The following is a 13,412-nucleotide window of genomic DNA, read 5'->3' on the forward strand; positions in this document are numbered from 1 at the left end:
CAATGTCGACCTCTTTCTATCTCAGCAGAAGACTATTTACAATCTTAGTCACACAGCAGCAGTAAGAAAGAAAAAGACATGGCAGTCCAACAGAGCCCTGATCTACCAGGCATTTGATGTTCTCCACACATCCCTTGTGATACGTTCTTGCTGTGTGCTTCTCATTGTACCCAAACCCAAATTACAGTATCAGCCTGTTCTTGAAGATGGTAGCCAGCACTTGATTTCTATTGATATTTTTCTGGAAATAGCAAACGTTCTACAAACCACTGTAAAGGTGCTGGAAATATCAAAGACTGCAATGCGAACCTTATTAGACTGTTCTCATTTCAGCTGACAAACTTATATTTCCTTCCTGGGAATAGTGCAGTAAATGATTGGCAAACTTTTCCCTCCCTTGCCCCCGACACAATATTCTGTTCTTTTCAAGTAAAATTTACCATACATCTGAACTGCCAGCTTCTCTGCTACCCTCTTCACTTCTGCCTAACAGCTAGTTTGAGTCAGCCACATGTGGGAATTAAACCTTAGACCTCCCCAATTTAGAGACGTCAATGCCAACCACTCAGTTGATCAGCTGGTCTTTTTAAGTCTAGACAGAACAAAAATGTGTTAACAGTGCAATTTTTTATCACATTCGGCATGGAGAGGTGAAATCATTTCCAAACTTGCTTTGCTCATCAAACCTCAAAACCTGTGCCTTGCGATGTGATATCACCAGTTTATGTGCTGGTTAAGGGGATCGAAAGGGAAGGGACATTCACATCAGCAGCTTAGGGATCATTTTATAATCGAAATATATGAAGAAGCAGACAAAATAAAATAAAAACATAAGAGAAAAGACAAGAAATAGATAATGAAATTATCATAGGTAAATCAGTAAACCAAAATAAAATATTCATATATAGTATCCCTAATTATATTAATGAGTTCCTCTTAATTCTGTATTGCTTGAAAAAGACAAATTAAACACTTGTTTTGCCTACTTTGGGTGGTTTCTCCATTTTGTCCCTGGAGTATGTCATCTCATCCCACAGCTTTTCCTATATTTTTTATGGCAATAATGCTAAAATGTTCCTCTCTTTTTCTCCCTCTGATACTTATATCTCCTTTTGTACCTCTGCTGGTGTCACAGCCATCTCCTCCTGGATGTACTACTATCATTTTAAACTCCTTTATGTGAGGTCTGAGCTCCTTGGTGTTACTCTTGATCTCTTCCTCTCCTAGTCCTAACATACTACTTCTCATCCTCACTTTTTTTCAGTTACTTCATTACACCAATCCCTTTAGTGCCACAGACATTGGATTCAAACACTCGCAACCACTCTGCTCCTGCTCATCTTCAGTGTATAATTTCTGCATACAGCCTATCTCTCTTTCTCCAGACCTCCAGCACCACCTCTTCATTCTCTCAGTTCTACTCCATCGCTCTTTAGTGATTGAAATTAACTACTAACCACCCTTTGAATCTACACAAGATTGGTCTATTTAGACAGCAACTGTAATCTTTAAACTTTTGACTAAATTCTTCGGTATCTCACTGTATTATAGTGATGTTTTTCACTAGATGGGCCAAGTGGCCTCATCTTATTTTTATTCTTTAATACGAGGACTGGTAATATAACTTCCTTTTTACACTCACAATACAAAAGTTACTTGTGGTTACATTACTGCTCATTATTGAGCATTTTAAGAGTCTGTATACTCTTCTAATTCATATTATGTCATTTATTTGTATGACACTTGAATTGGTTGTGTAGTTTGTAGTAGACTAGATTGTATTTTAACTGATTTATTTTATTCTGCTTCTTTGTATCACTGTAAATTTGAACTTTCTCTGCTCTGGATAAAAGCATTTGCTAAGCAAATAAATATTTGAAGATAGACACAAATGAGCATTTAAGTTGTAGAGTAATGTACATACAAGAAGGATGGACAAGGTGATGATTTCTGAGCAATAAAAATCACCTGATTTCTGTTGCTACTGTATAATTGAAGGTAGACTTTCTATGAGTAGAATATTTAAGCAGTCAAAAGACTTGTCTAAAGAAACCAAGAAACACATTTAGTTTAAATAAACCATGTCTGGGAAAGCAGAATGAGATTTGCTTCATCTTTGGAATAATTTCTTTACCACAGTGGCAACAGCATGTAAATCATCTGGAAGGAGTATTCAGAGATTCAGCAGAATAACCAGAGCACACAGTCTGCACAAATCATTTATGTGCTAAGAAATCATTGTGGATAAATGTCTTCATGGTCAAGCATAGAAACTATGACCTTTTGAAGGCTAAGAAGTGGTTGAGGGAGTGACAAAGATACTGTGAAGTCTTTTATTCACTGATGTTGGCCATTGACCAGAAGACTGACTTGACCAAAAATCTTTGTCGGCACCCAACAACTATTTAAGAATATTAGTAAAACATACCTCACCATCGGCTCATAACATCATCAAGACGTAAAGATTGTGTGACTGCTTTGAGAGGTACTGTAATCCAGATAGAAAGAGGGGCCAATCAAGAGGTGTGAAGTCAGAATGGGTGCAGAGAGGTGTGAAATGAAACTTCCAATGAATGGAGAAAATTTAAAGGAACAGTAGTCTGTCGTTAAGAGAAGGGAGAATGTGTGATCCTAGCTGCAGAATAATTTTGGTTTCGGTGGTCTTTCTGATGTATGAGTTCGGAAAACCGTCTTTGAGAACACAGACAGAGAGATGAGAGTGGTCGTGGCCGTCAGAGGTGAAATGAGAAACAAAGGGCTTGGAGAGATCTTTAATCTTCACAGGCCTGACATGTTCTCTGAAGCGGTCTCTGAGTCTCCTTCCTGTTTCTCCAATGTAGATGGCTGGGCATTTACTGCAAGAGATACAGTAAATAAGGTTGCTGGAGGTACAAGATGCTGTCTGGGTGATCCGGAATTGTCCTGAGGGGCCTTGAATGATTGTGGTGGTGGATGTGTACTTGCAGGTGATACAGCGAGCTCTGTTGCAAGGGAAAGTGCCTGGTGTGGATGGTTGTTGAGGGTGGTCAAGGGAGCTGTGAACAAGGAGGTTATGCAGATTAGGTGGTCGGCGATGATAGTGCGATCAGAAAAGAGGGCCCCAATGGACGGATCATCCTGTAGGATGGAAAAGTTGTGGTTAATGGTCCTGGGGATAGGAAGTGTGTTAGGGTGGTAAGGAAGCACCAAAGGAATGCGGTTGTTACGGCGGGAGTTCCTGATCGGGTTGATGGTCTGGGGGTGTTTTTGGCTCGGGCAAGGGCCCTGTCAATCACACTGCTGGGGTATCCTCTGTTGATGAAAAAGGAGTACATTTCGAGGGCTTGGTTCTCGAAGTCGATGTCGTCGCTGCATAATCGTAGTAGCCTAAGGAACTGTGAAAAAGGAAGAGAGTTTTTAGTGTGGTTGGGGTGAAATGAGCTGTACAGGAGGTAGCTGTGTGAATCCGTGGGTTTGTAATAAACTGAAGTGGACAGTCGGGGGTTGTTGATGGAGAAGTTGATGTCTAGAAACGGAAGAGTAGTGGAAGATATGTTAACCGTATATTTGAGGGACGGGTGGAAGTTGGTGAAATGGTGCAAAAAGAACTCAAGCTGATCGTTGGAGCATGTGGCGGCACCGACGCAGTCATCGATATATCATTTGTAGAGGTCAGGGGCATAGCCAGTGTAGGAAGTGAAGAAGCGTTCTTCTACCCAGCCGACAAAAATATTGGCATAGCTGGGTCCCATTTATTAATAACACTGTATATCCTGTAAGTAGGTCTGCGTGATGGCACAGTGGTTACCATTGCTGCCTTGCAGCACTGGGGCATTGGGTTCAATTTCTAGGGTGCTGTCTATGTGGAGGTTGCATGTTCTCCCCATGTTTGCATGGGTTTCTTCTAGGTGGTCCGGTTTCCTCCCATAGTCCAGAGACATGCTGGTAGGTTACTTTGCTTCGGTAACAATTGGCCCTGTGTGCTCTCTAATAGACTGGCATCCCATCTTGTGCCCAGTGCTTTCTGGGATGGGTTTCATGCCACTGTGATCCTGAATTAGATAAGTGGTTACTGAAAGTGATGGTGACAGTGATACTCCATACGTGTGATGAACTTTTTTAGATTATTTCGAACCTGATTGATGACAGTTATTTAAAGTATATGATCCATTAAAATAATACAGGGTGTTGAATTTATATTTGTGCATGAGTAAACACACACATATATAATAATTGTAGTATTATTCAAATAGTTGGAAACAGTATTTACAGGGAAGCTGGGCAAAAAATAGTGGTCATTCATCTTCAGTGTTATCCCTAAGTTCTAATATGTTTGCATCACTGAATATAAAACAGTCTTTTCCTTTGTAATATCCTTCATTGATGTCTAAATGTACTGTCAACCCGGTAACCTGTTAATTTAGTAGAAAAGCTTAACTGTAATGGATTTGTATGTGGCTTGCCATACAACTAAATTAATATAAGACATTAATACTTACCTTCTTCAAATTCTTGCACAGTTTAAGGTCATTCCTAAAAGTGAAGCAAGGGTTCAAGTACTGTATGTGCCCTAATATGTTTTATCAGGCACTGCACAAAGGAACACACAGAGGCAAACTAATTTTGCTGCCATTATTTACAGTCTCGCTTGTCATTGAGATTAATATTTTATTTCACAATAGAAGTAAAAATTCCTTCATTGCATTTAATGAGCAACTCACTGAGTCAATTACACCTAAAATATTTTCACACTCAAATCTCCACAGCTACATTTTTTTCACTGTTTGGTTGCATGTTTTTTGTATGCTGTGTTGTGTTTTTCAACTTCCGAATTGATTTTGATTTTTTTTTAGAGTGGTTACACCCGGTGTTCAAAACATCACCTAGCACTCCTTTTAATCTCACTTTTATATACAGAGGCACAAAGAGATAGTAGTGCTCTTGCAAAATAATATTAGTATCTTTGATCATTCTGCACCTGCCTGTTCCACATAGTGGCCAGTGTGTGGAGCGTTTAAATGGAGATTTTCTACTTGTAGAAACATCTGATCACCCATTACAATTCCATGCACAGTTGGTGCCCCTGATATTTAATCTTTACCAGAGGTTGGACAGGAGGCCGTTCTGAATATGACCAAAGTGAAGCCTCATTGCATGTCATCATCCAGTTTAATGTCAATGACATTATAGATTGGAAGGTAGGAAATTCCATGTCTCTTTTTCATAAAGGTTAAAACACGCTCTTCAATACCTAGCTTGAAATACTTAAGAATTTTAGTAAAATACTGTTAGATTGCTGGATCCAAACTCATTTAGCTGCACTGAAGAGACGTTCTTAAGTTTAAATTTATTTTATGGATAATGTCTAATATGACACCCACCACCCAGAGAATTTACAAAAATAAATATATTAAAATAAAAATAAATACATAAAAAATGTTTCAGTGCTTCCACTGGTAAAGGTAAAATGACATCTGCACACTATACCAGATGTTTAAAGTGTGGGCCACAGAAGTCATATATCCAGAAGTGCCAATATCCTTTGAAATTGCCCCACGGGTGAGAAAGCATATCAGAAACGAATGAGATGCTTAGAATCACCCCTTAGTGTGGATTCTGACTTAAAGACATTCAGTTATAATCCACAAAATGGTATCTTTATTTGAATCCCAACATTGTACAGCTCTTAACTTTTTTCAACCAAATGTGATTAATCCACCCAATCTACAATTTCTAAAACTGTTTTTAAGTCAGTCATCTCTAATTGTTTCTACAAAAAACTTAATTGTATCATGCTTAAAAGAAGCACAGAATGATAGCCATTACATGACACTGCACAGCATAATACCTTGTGACTTCCATGCAGTTTTGAATTTTGTCCCGTCAAGAGCCCCCTGCATTTGATCACTGCAGTGTTGTACATTCAGAACAACAATCACCACAAGTAGAGTTCTGTAGCATCTAGTTACTCCTGTCCAGACAATTATACCTTACCCTTACCATCGCCATTCATCACAGTGGTCCACAGATAACTTTGATTCTTCACTAAAAAGAGCCCATCTCCATTGCTGCACAGTCCAAATGAGATATTGTTCGCACCACCTCATTATATTGTGTCAGAGAACATCAGTGAACACTGATCCCATGTGTGGTTGTCAGGCCTGCAACAATGATTGTTTATCTACTTCTTCACAGTTGGAATTCTGATGCACAGATTGTTATAACCAGATGTTTCTGATGCTGTGGAACTGACAGCATGAAAACGATCATGAAGATGGAGTATGCTCATGTGTCAATTTTGGAAAGGTGTTGTGACTCATGGTCTTCCAAATTGCAACCTATCATTGATTGGCTGTATTTGGCTGTAAGATCTTGGAAGGATAGAAATTGCTATCTGTGAACATCCCAGAAAATGAGTGACAATGCTCTGCTTTAGCCTTCACCCAATCAATTGCATGAAGGTGGTGTTCTTATTTTTGGTTTTCATCAGGCCTGACATTCAACACGTTAAGGTACCTCATCATCTGTGCCCAGTCAACTCTGTAAATAATGACATGAATAGGTGATTATGCAATAGTCACAATTACCGTATTGTTTTACACTTAGTCATGAGTGTTCAATTTATTAAAATAATGCCAGAAACATTTAATCAATATCCAAAATTGTTATACTGTATTTTTCTAATAACATGCATAAATAGAATAGTAAATTTATTTTCATGCACAGCATATAAAGTACATATATACAGTATATACAATATACTGCACTTTCTGTATTTTTACTCCATGTTGAGTTTATAACTCTATTGATGAGACAAGCTGTTAATCAGAAGCTTTAGGTTATATCAAAGAGAAACATTTATCTGTTCAGAGAAGCCAACAAATTCTCTGTACCCTGAAGTAATTTGTGATTTATCAGACCAAACACATTCTCTCCCTAGGTGTAATGCTGTCCTTGAAAAAAGGGGGCAATGTGAGCTGCCATTATCCTTTAACAGTTTATTATTAAAGATGAGCTACAGTATTTACTTATTGAGTTATAGTATTAATTCACTAGTATACCAGTGCCCAATTCCTGTGGCCCAAGAACCACTGCTAAACACAAAACACACAAAAGCCACATGGACATACAGTACAGTACAGTATGTCAATTTTAATCAAATGTAAACAACAGTGGGTAAGGAATGACCGTATTTAGTAGAACGGGTATGGTTATGTCGTCTGTACTATTCTTTACATCAAATCTGGGGTGGGGAACATTGGTCTTTGAAAGACACTATTCATTCTGTTTAATGGGTCGATGTGATATAATGGGCTGTGTTAAAATGTTCATACATACAAATGTTAAAATTAAAATGTTGGTTTTATCTGGTTTTAATCCAATAAATAACTGAAGAACATAGATAGAATGGAAACCTGAAGATACTGTAGCCCCCAAAGAGCAGAAATCTAGAGACCTTCTGTGGGTTTATTATACTGACAGACTGCACAAGCATTATCCTGGATATATGAATGTATTGTTGATCAATGTCACTGTTAGAGAGTATGCCAGGCAAGCATTTAATGCTGACAAGGTTTAGGCATGTTAAAATTAAAAATATATGAACTATTTTCAGTATCTCAATACTGTAAGAGGAAGGAAATCAAGATTTGGTTCAGAAAATTAATTTTAGTTTTTTTGTTGTTCTATTGTAAATGTGTGGGAATCCTAATGTTACAATCTTACTTTTAAAGAATTCATTGTTTATGTTCTAATAGATTACTAGTTAGTTTACTTAATTTCAGGTTACTATTGTTATTATTGTTGCTTATTAACCTTAGACAAAATCAGACTTTCTCTCAAATCCTTTTTTTCTGTTTTAGTATTAAGGCAGTTTCTGAAGTCCAACTTATTGGATACATCTAAGTAAAATAAGACTGCAGAATGCTTTATCTTCAAAGATCCTTTAACACCTACTGACATCCATCTATTATAAAGGGATTGGTGCTTCTTACTGAAAACAATGAAAAAAGAATACAAAGTTTAACCATAGTCAAAACCAATTTCATCACAGATTATGAAATAATTTAGCTGGTAATGCACTGTTTTTGAGGATTTGGATGGGGAATTTTAAACACTTGAATGAGACAGCTTTGGTGCATAGAATTTAGGAAATCGTTTCTGTAAAGCTGCAGATAAATGTGATTCTGATTATACTTTAAAATAAAACAATTATATTTATGCTATTAAATTGCATAAAAATAATTAATGCATACATGCATACAGTGGTTTGAAACTATATAACAGTAACATGGTCAGCAAATGTGGTAGTAATTATAATTAAAATAATAAATTATAGAAAATATATTTTATTTCAGCATACTGCTTTTTCACCATGTAGAGTATATAATTAAAGGGAGTTACATATGGGACTCCTTCATCTGCCTTACGGAATGATAAGGTATAACAGTTGCAAATAAACATTTATATGGGAAGCAAGATAGTGATTTCTAAAACAATCCATCTTTTTTATAAGATACAATTCAATAAGGAAAGAAAACCTTTAAAGCCTTCTTAACATTCACTGTGCAAATTGCATCTTTTCTGTTTAGAAGTATTTCCTTCAGATAATTCCCTGCCCTTCTTGTAATTTTGTCTTTCTGAATATTTTGGAACACAAGTTGTTAATGTTACTTAGACTTTTATTGTTTCTTTTTTCTTACCAGGCACCAGTAGTGCTGAAGTGAAAGAGAACCGAAATGTTGGTAACTTAGAGGACCGTGCCATTGTTCCTGTGGACCACCAGGGATTCTATTGTACTGATATGTCCCGAAGTGGGACTTCTGGTCTTAAAAGGAAAAGGCCTCTGGAGGAAGGAAATAGTGGACACCTCTGCAAGCTACAGTTGATCTACAAGAAACTCTCATGGTCGGTCACACCAAAGAATGCCCTGGTTCAGCTGAATGAGCTGAAACCTGGTTTACAGTACAAGATGGTTTCACAGACAGGGCCCGTGCATGCCCCTGTGTTCTCCATTGCTGTGGAGGTAAATGGGTTCACGTTCGAAGGCACTGGCCCAACAAAGAAGAAAGCGAAGATGAGGGCAGCCGAGCTCGCGCTTAAGTCCTTCGTTCAGTTCCCCAACGCGTCACAGGCTCACTTTGCGATGGGAAACCTCAGCAACCCCTCTACAGACTTCACCTCCGACCAGGCAGATTTCCCTGACACTTTGTTCAAAGAATTTGAGCCATCAGCCCGCAGTGATAACTTCCCGTGCTATAGGTCCACAGAAAATGAATTGCTATCCGGCACTTGCCGGCACGGGAGATTACTCTGCCACACGTTGGACTTAATGGTCCAAGCCAAACAAAACAAGCAGAAGACCGCGTCCCCGGCAGAGAGCGAAAAGAACCCAGTGGTGCTGCTAAATGAGCTGCGACCAGGACTGAGGTACATTTGCCTCTCGGAGACTGTGGAGAGGCAGCACATCAAGAGTTTTGTAATGGCAGTGAGGGTTGATGGGAGAATATTTGAAGGCTCTGGACGCAGCAAGAAGCTGGCAAAAACCCAGGCAGCACAAACAGCACTGCAGGCCCTCTTTAACATCAGGTTGGCACCTGGGGGGAGGACCAGCCATATACCCAGCAGGAGTAAATGCCCTCATTTACCGCAGGTGAGTGTAGCCAGCTTGTCACTGGCAAGCACTATAGTCCTTATGGTACATTATGACAAAGCAATGCAGCAAGACTGCTGAGATTTGTAGAGGGGGTTACAAATCTTAATTAATGGGGAGGAGTAATGGGGAAGGGGGTGTACATAATAGGCTGACTTACTGTTTACTTTAGACAGGAGTGTGTGGCAGATCTAAGCAAAACATGAAAGTGTAGTCATTGGGAAGCCATGGCGATGAGTAAACAAAATCTGCTCACTGATCTATTCAGACGTAGAGCATGTTAATGAAGCAAATTATTGTTCTTGTGTCTCTAACACCAAAGAAAACAGTGTTGCTCTCAAATGAGGTTTTATATGTGTTTATGGAGCCGTAATTGCCAAAATATTGTAATTTTCACAGAATCTATTGCCTCCTCATGTGTGGAATCTGGATGTCTATAAACATTAATTTAATCTGTAGCCCACAGGATATGAAAAGCAGAGAGCAAATAGACAAACCACAAACCAATTCCCACAGTAAATGAGGAAAATATGTAAATTGCAATCAGAACAGAGGAAGTAGTGTTCAGAACTCTCAAAGTGGATTTTAAGGTAATCTTTAAGTTTTGAAACACAAAAATGTTGACTTGTTTATTTTGAAACAAATAGTTTGACTTTTTTTCTGTCTTACAATTACTCTATTAACTGATTAATTTTTTGTGCTGGACAAATCCATGTGCTTGAGAAACAATGATTTTCTTCTTTCAAGTAGTTGTAGACTAATAGATGTACTGTGGTCAGTGGATTTTCCGACTTCTTAAATCCCATGTATTTTGTGCTCAAATGAACTGTTTCAGGGAGATCCTTAACAGCAGTACTATTTTGGTGGGCAGATGCCAGGATTAAGGTGATACAAACAATCCTTGACTTTCCACACTACAAATACTGATGGTGGCTGCTGGGTGCTTGGTGAAATGGGTGGCAACAATTGGAACTGTGTCCACCCAGCCATTTGTACATAAAAATATTTTTAATTTTAATATTTTAATGAAAGTACAGCTGGAATCAGTATAGCAGTATAGCATGGCACACCTTTTTCGACAGTCCTTAGAATACATCTTGTATATCTTGCCTTAATGCTCTCACTGTTAGTGTTTTGCATAACTCCAACAATATATCGTGATTTATAATATATCAGTTGCTTAGTGGATCATTGTTTGATGCATGATAACTAATGTCTTTTAAATGTATGTAATGTAAATGCATCTTTTTAGTAACATTGAGTTAACAATGGAAACAAATGTTTACAGACCTTAAAGACATATTGAGTATTAAACAGCTGAATAGCTGGTAAGGAAAAAGTGAAAGAATGTATATCTGACTCTGACTGGGGATAAACATTAATCTGTCATAGCGCAAAGATGTACTGTAGGTGAAGACTGATGGGTTTATAACAGGTTGACAAGTGTTCAACTGTACTCACTCAGAATTGTGCTGAGATTCATTTAGGGCACTTTGAAGCAGCATGACAATGAATAAAAGAAAAAAATAATTTTAGGCTTAGGTTTTGTTTTATGTTTCTTTTGTAGGAAGTGAAAGTTAAGTATGAAGTGATTGAGATTTTTTCCTTTTTCTTCTTAAAGGTTTCATGTTTCTGCATGCACAAGTTAATCTTGTAACATAGTAGGAAACTGTCAATAAAATAATAGACTATAAGACTTGTTACTCCAGTATGTAAAGAATTCATTGTCATATTAAAATGTGCTATAGGTAAGCACATTACATTATAAGTTTCCCCAATAATCTGTGTGTAGTAATTCAACATTTCAGATCATATCAATCCTAGTGCTTCTGTGTTGCATCTAATTATAGTTTGTTATGGCTAAAAATGATGTCTCTGTATGCCCTAAACTTTTCTTGGGAAAGAGTTACATTTATTTAGTAATTTGACACCAGAGGACAATGGCCAGTATTCTCAGTACAAGTGTTTCAGTCCCCTGTAACCTTTCCCGAGTAACATGTTTTCACTTTTTTATGTCAGATATACTGTAGCACATTGAAGGCGAATTTGATCAGCACACCTCACTTTTAACATTCGGCCTTCCATTGAAGATTACGGGTGTTTTACAGGAAGTTGATTTGTTAGGAAAAAGGAAAAAAGTTATTTCGGGAGGCTGTGAAAGGCATCATCAAAAACAGAGTACAGAAAATAGACTCAGCTCCTGAAAAGACTTTCTGTCCTAGAATGTACTTTACTGTCAGTTGCATTCTGTAGTGGTAATCTGTGTTCATTTTCATTTTCTGAGTCCTTTGTTTGAAACACTATCGGACACAACATGCAGTATGTAATTTATTTTATTTTAAAGTAAGAGACCTGTGAGTGAAATAGAACCATTCAATATTCAGTTATCCCATTATTATAAGTTTTTAAAAGGTTGATAGCTCTCACAATTAGCTGATACATGGCAATCATTTTACAGCTGAGAGTGAAACAGCATTGTGCATGGCAGGAGTTAATGTGAGTCCATCCCTGAGATTCTGTCTGTGGAGATTTGGGGAGAGAGAGGAAAGAAGAGATGAAAGGGTCACCTTCAGAGGAAAGTGAAACGACAGCCAGAAAACCCATGACGAGGGACAGAGAATATTTTCAAGGCAAAAAAAAACACCATGTCACAGTGAGTTGCCCTAGGCAAATATGAACAAGGACTTACCATTCACACTACTCTCTTCCAGTCTTAAATGAAAAATGGAATCTTCATCCAGACTGTGTGCAATGTTGCACACAACCCTTTTACAAGAAATAAAAATGAGACGTATTAGCGGGACACAAGCTTTATGAGTTGGCTTCATTACTCTGCTCTCCTTCCCACTGATAGCTGGTGTGTAGTGAGCGTTCTGGCGCACTATGGCTGCTGTCGCATCATCCAGGTGGGGCTGTACGTTGGTGGGGGAGGGGAGTCCCCATTACCTGTAAAGCGGGACAGAAAAGTGTCCAGAAAAGCGCTATATAAGTGTAAGCTATTATTATTATTATTATTATTATTATTACAAGAATTACAAGGATTCATTCCTATTAGGAACTACACTTTGGTGTAAGCATCTAATGTCAGGTTTCCAAGGTGAGGCTGTTCCATAGCATTGGGCAAATCCCACAATATGTTGTGAATTGTTTGGACTTCATCTGTGGAACAAATGCCTGGTCATGAGGGTGAGTATGTTGGAACCCAGAATGTGTTGTGATGATCGCTGAGAGGCATTTACCTGTTATTTATATTTGTACTTTAATAAGCAAGTTCAGGACAACAAAGCAAAGGGCACCAGAGGCAATTGTGTTCCTGTTTTTATGAGAATTACAAAGAAACTTTTCCCCTAAAAGTATTTTAAGAACAAATTTGTTTAAAAAAAGAGAGAAAGTCATTCAAGAGGTGACCCACCCACACCCAGAAACTACTGAGATGGTTCAAGGTCTTTCGACTAATAAAGGCGTTTCTCCCTTGGTTTTACAACTTGATTACTGGACAAGGCTGAGAACTTGTCTTTCTTTCAAACATCTGTTTATCAAAGTCTACTTAATTCAGATCCTGATCTTAGTCAGGGTCAGGGTCTGTGTCAAGGTGAGCTTTAAGAGTTGTATCCTCCCTAGGCAAAATGTACTACTTGGTTTATTAAAAGATTTTTAGTCGTTTTTAAGCTGCAAATTTAAATGGAGAAAATCTAGGTACTGAAGTGTTTCTTATCACATAAAAACTTTTAGAGAATTGTCTTTAGTTTGGAGGGAAGCAGATATTTTTGTGGAACAAAGG

The 13,412-nt window shown here is 38.0% G+C and overlaps 1 protein-coding gene across 1 annotated transcript in view; it reads left to right on the forward strand.

The window, feature by feature from the left end:
* The window catches only part of adarb2 (adenosine deaminase RNA specific B2 (inactive)), a 217,291-nt gene that overhangs the window by 139,209 nt on the left and 64,670 nt on the right, over nucleotides 1–13,412 (forward strand). The window contains exon 3 of the mRNA XM_088643780.1: nucleotides 8,685–9,631. Coding sequence (XP_088499906.1) covers nucleotides 8,685–9,631 — 947 coding nt within the window. The remainder of the gene's footprint in view (nucleotides 1–8,684; nucleotides 9,632–13,412) is intronic.

The sequence above is a fragment of the Lepisosteus platostomus genome, chromosome 8, assembly GCF_059453375.1.
Source record: "Lepisosteus platostomus isolate fLepPlt1 chromosome 8, fLepPlt1.hap1, whole genome shotgun sequence".
NCBI classification, from domain to species: Eukaryota; Metazoa; Chordata; class Actinopteri; order Semionotiformes; family Lepisosteidae; genus Lepisosteus; species Lepisosteus platostomus.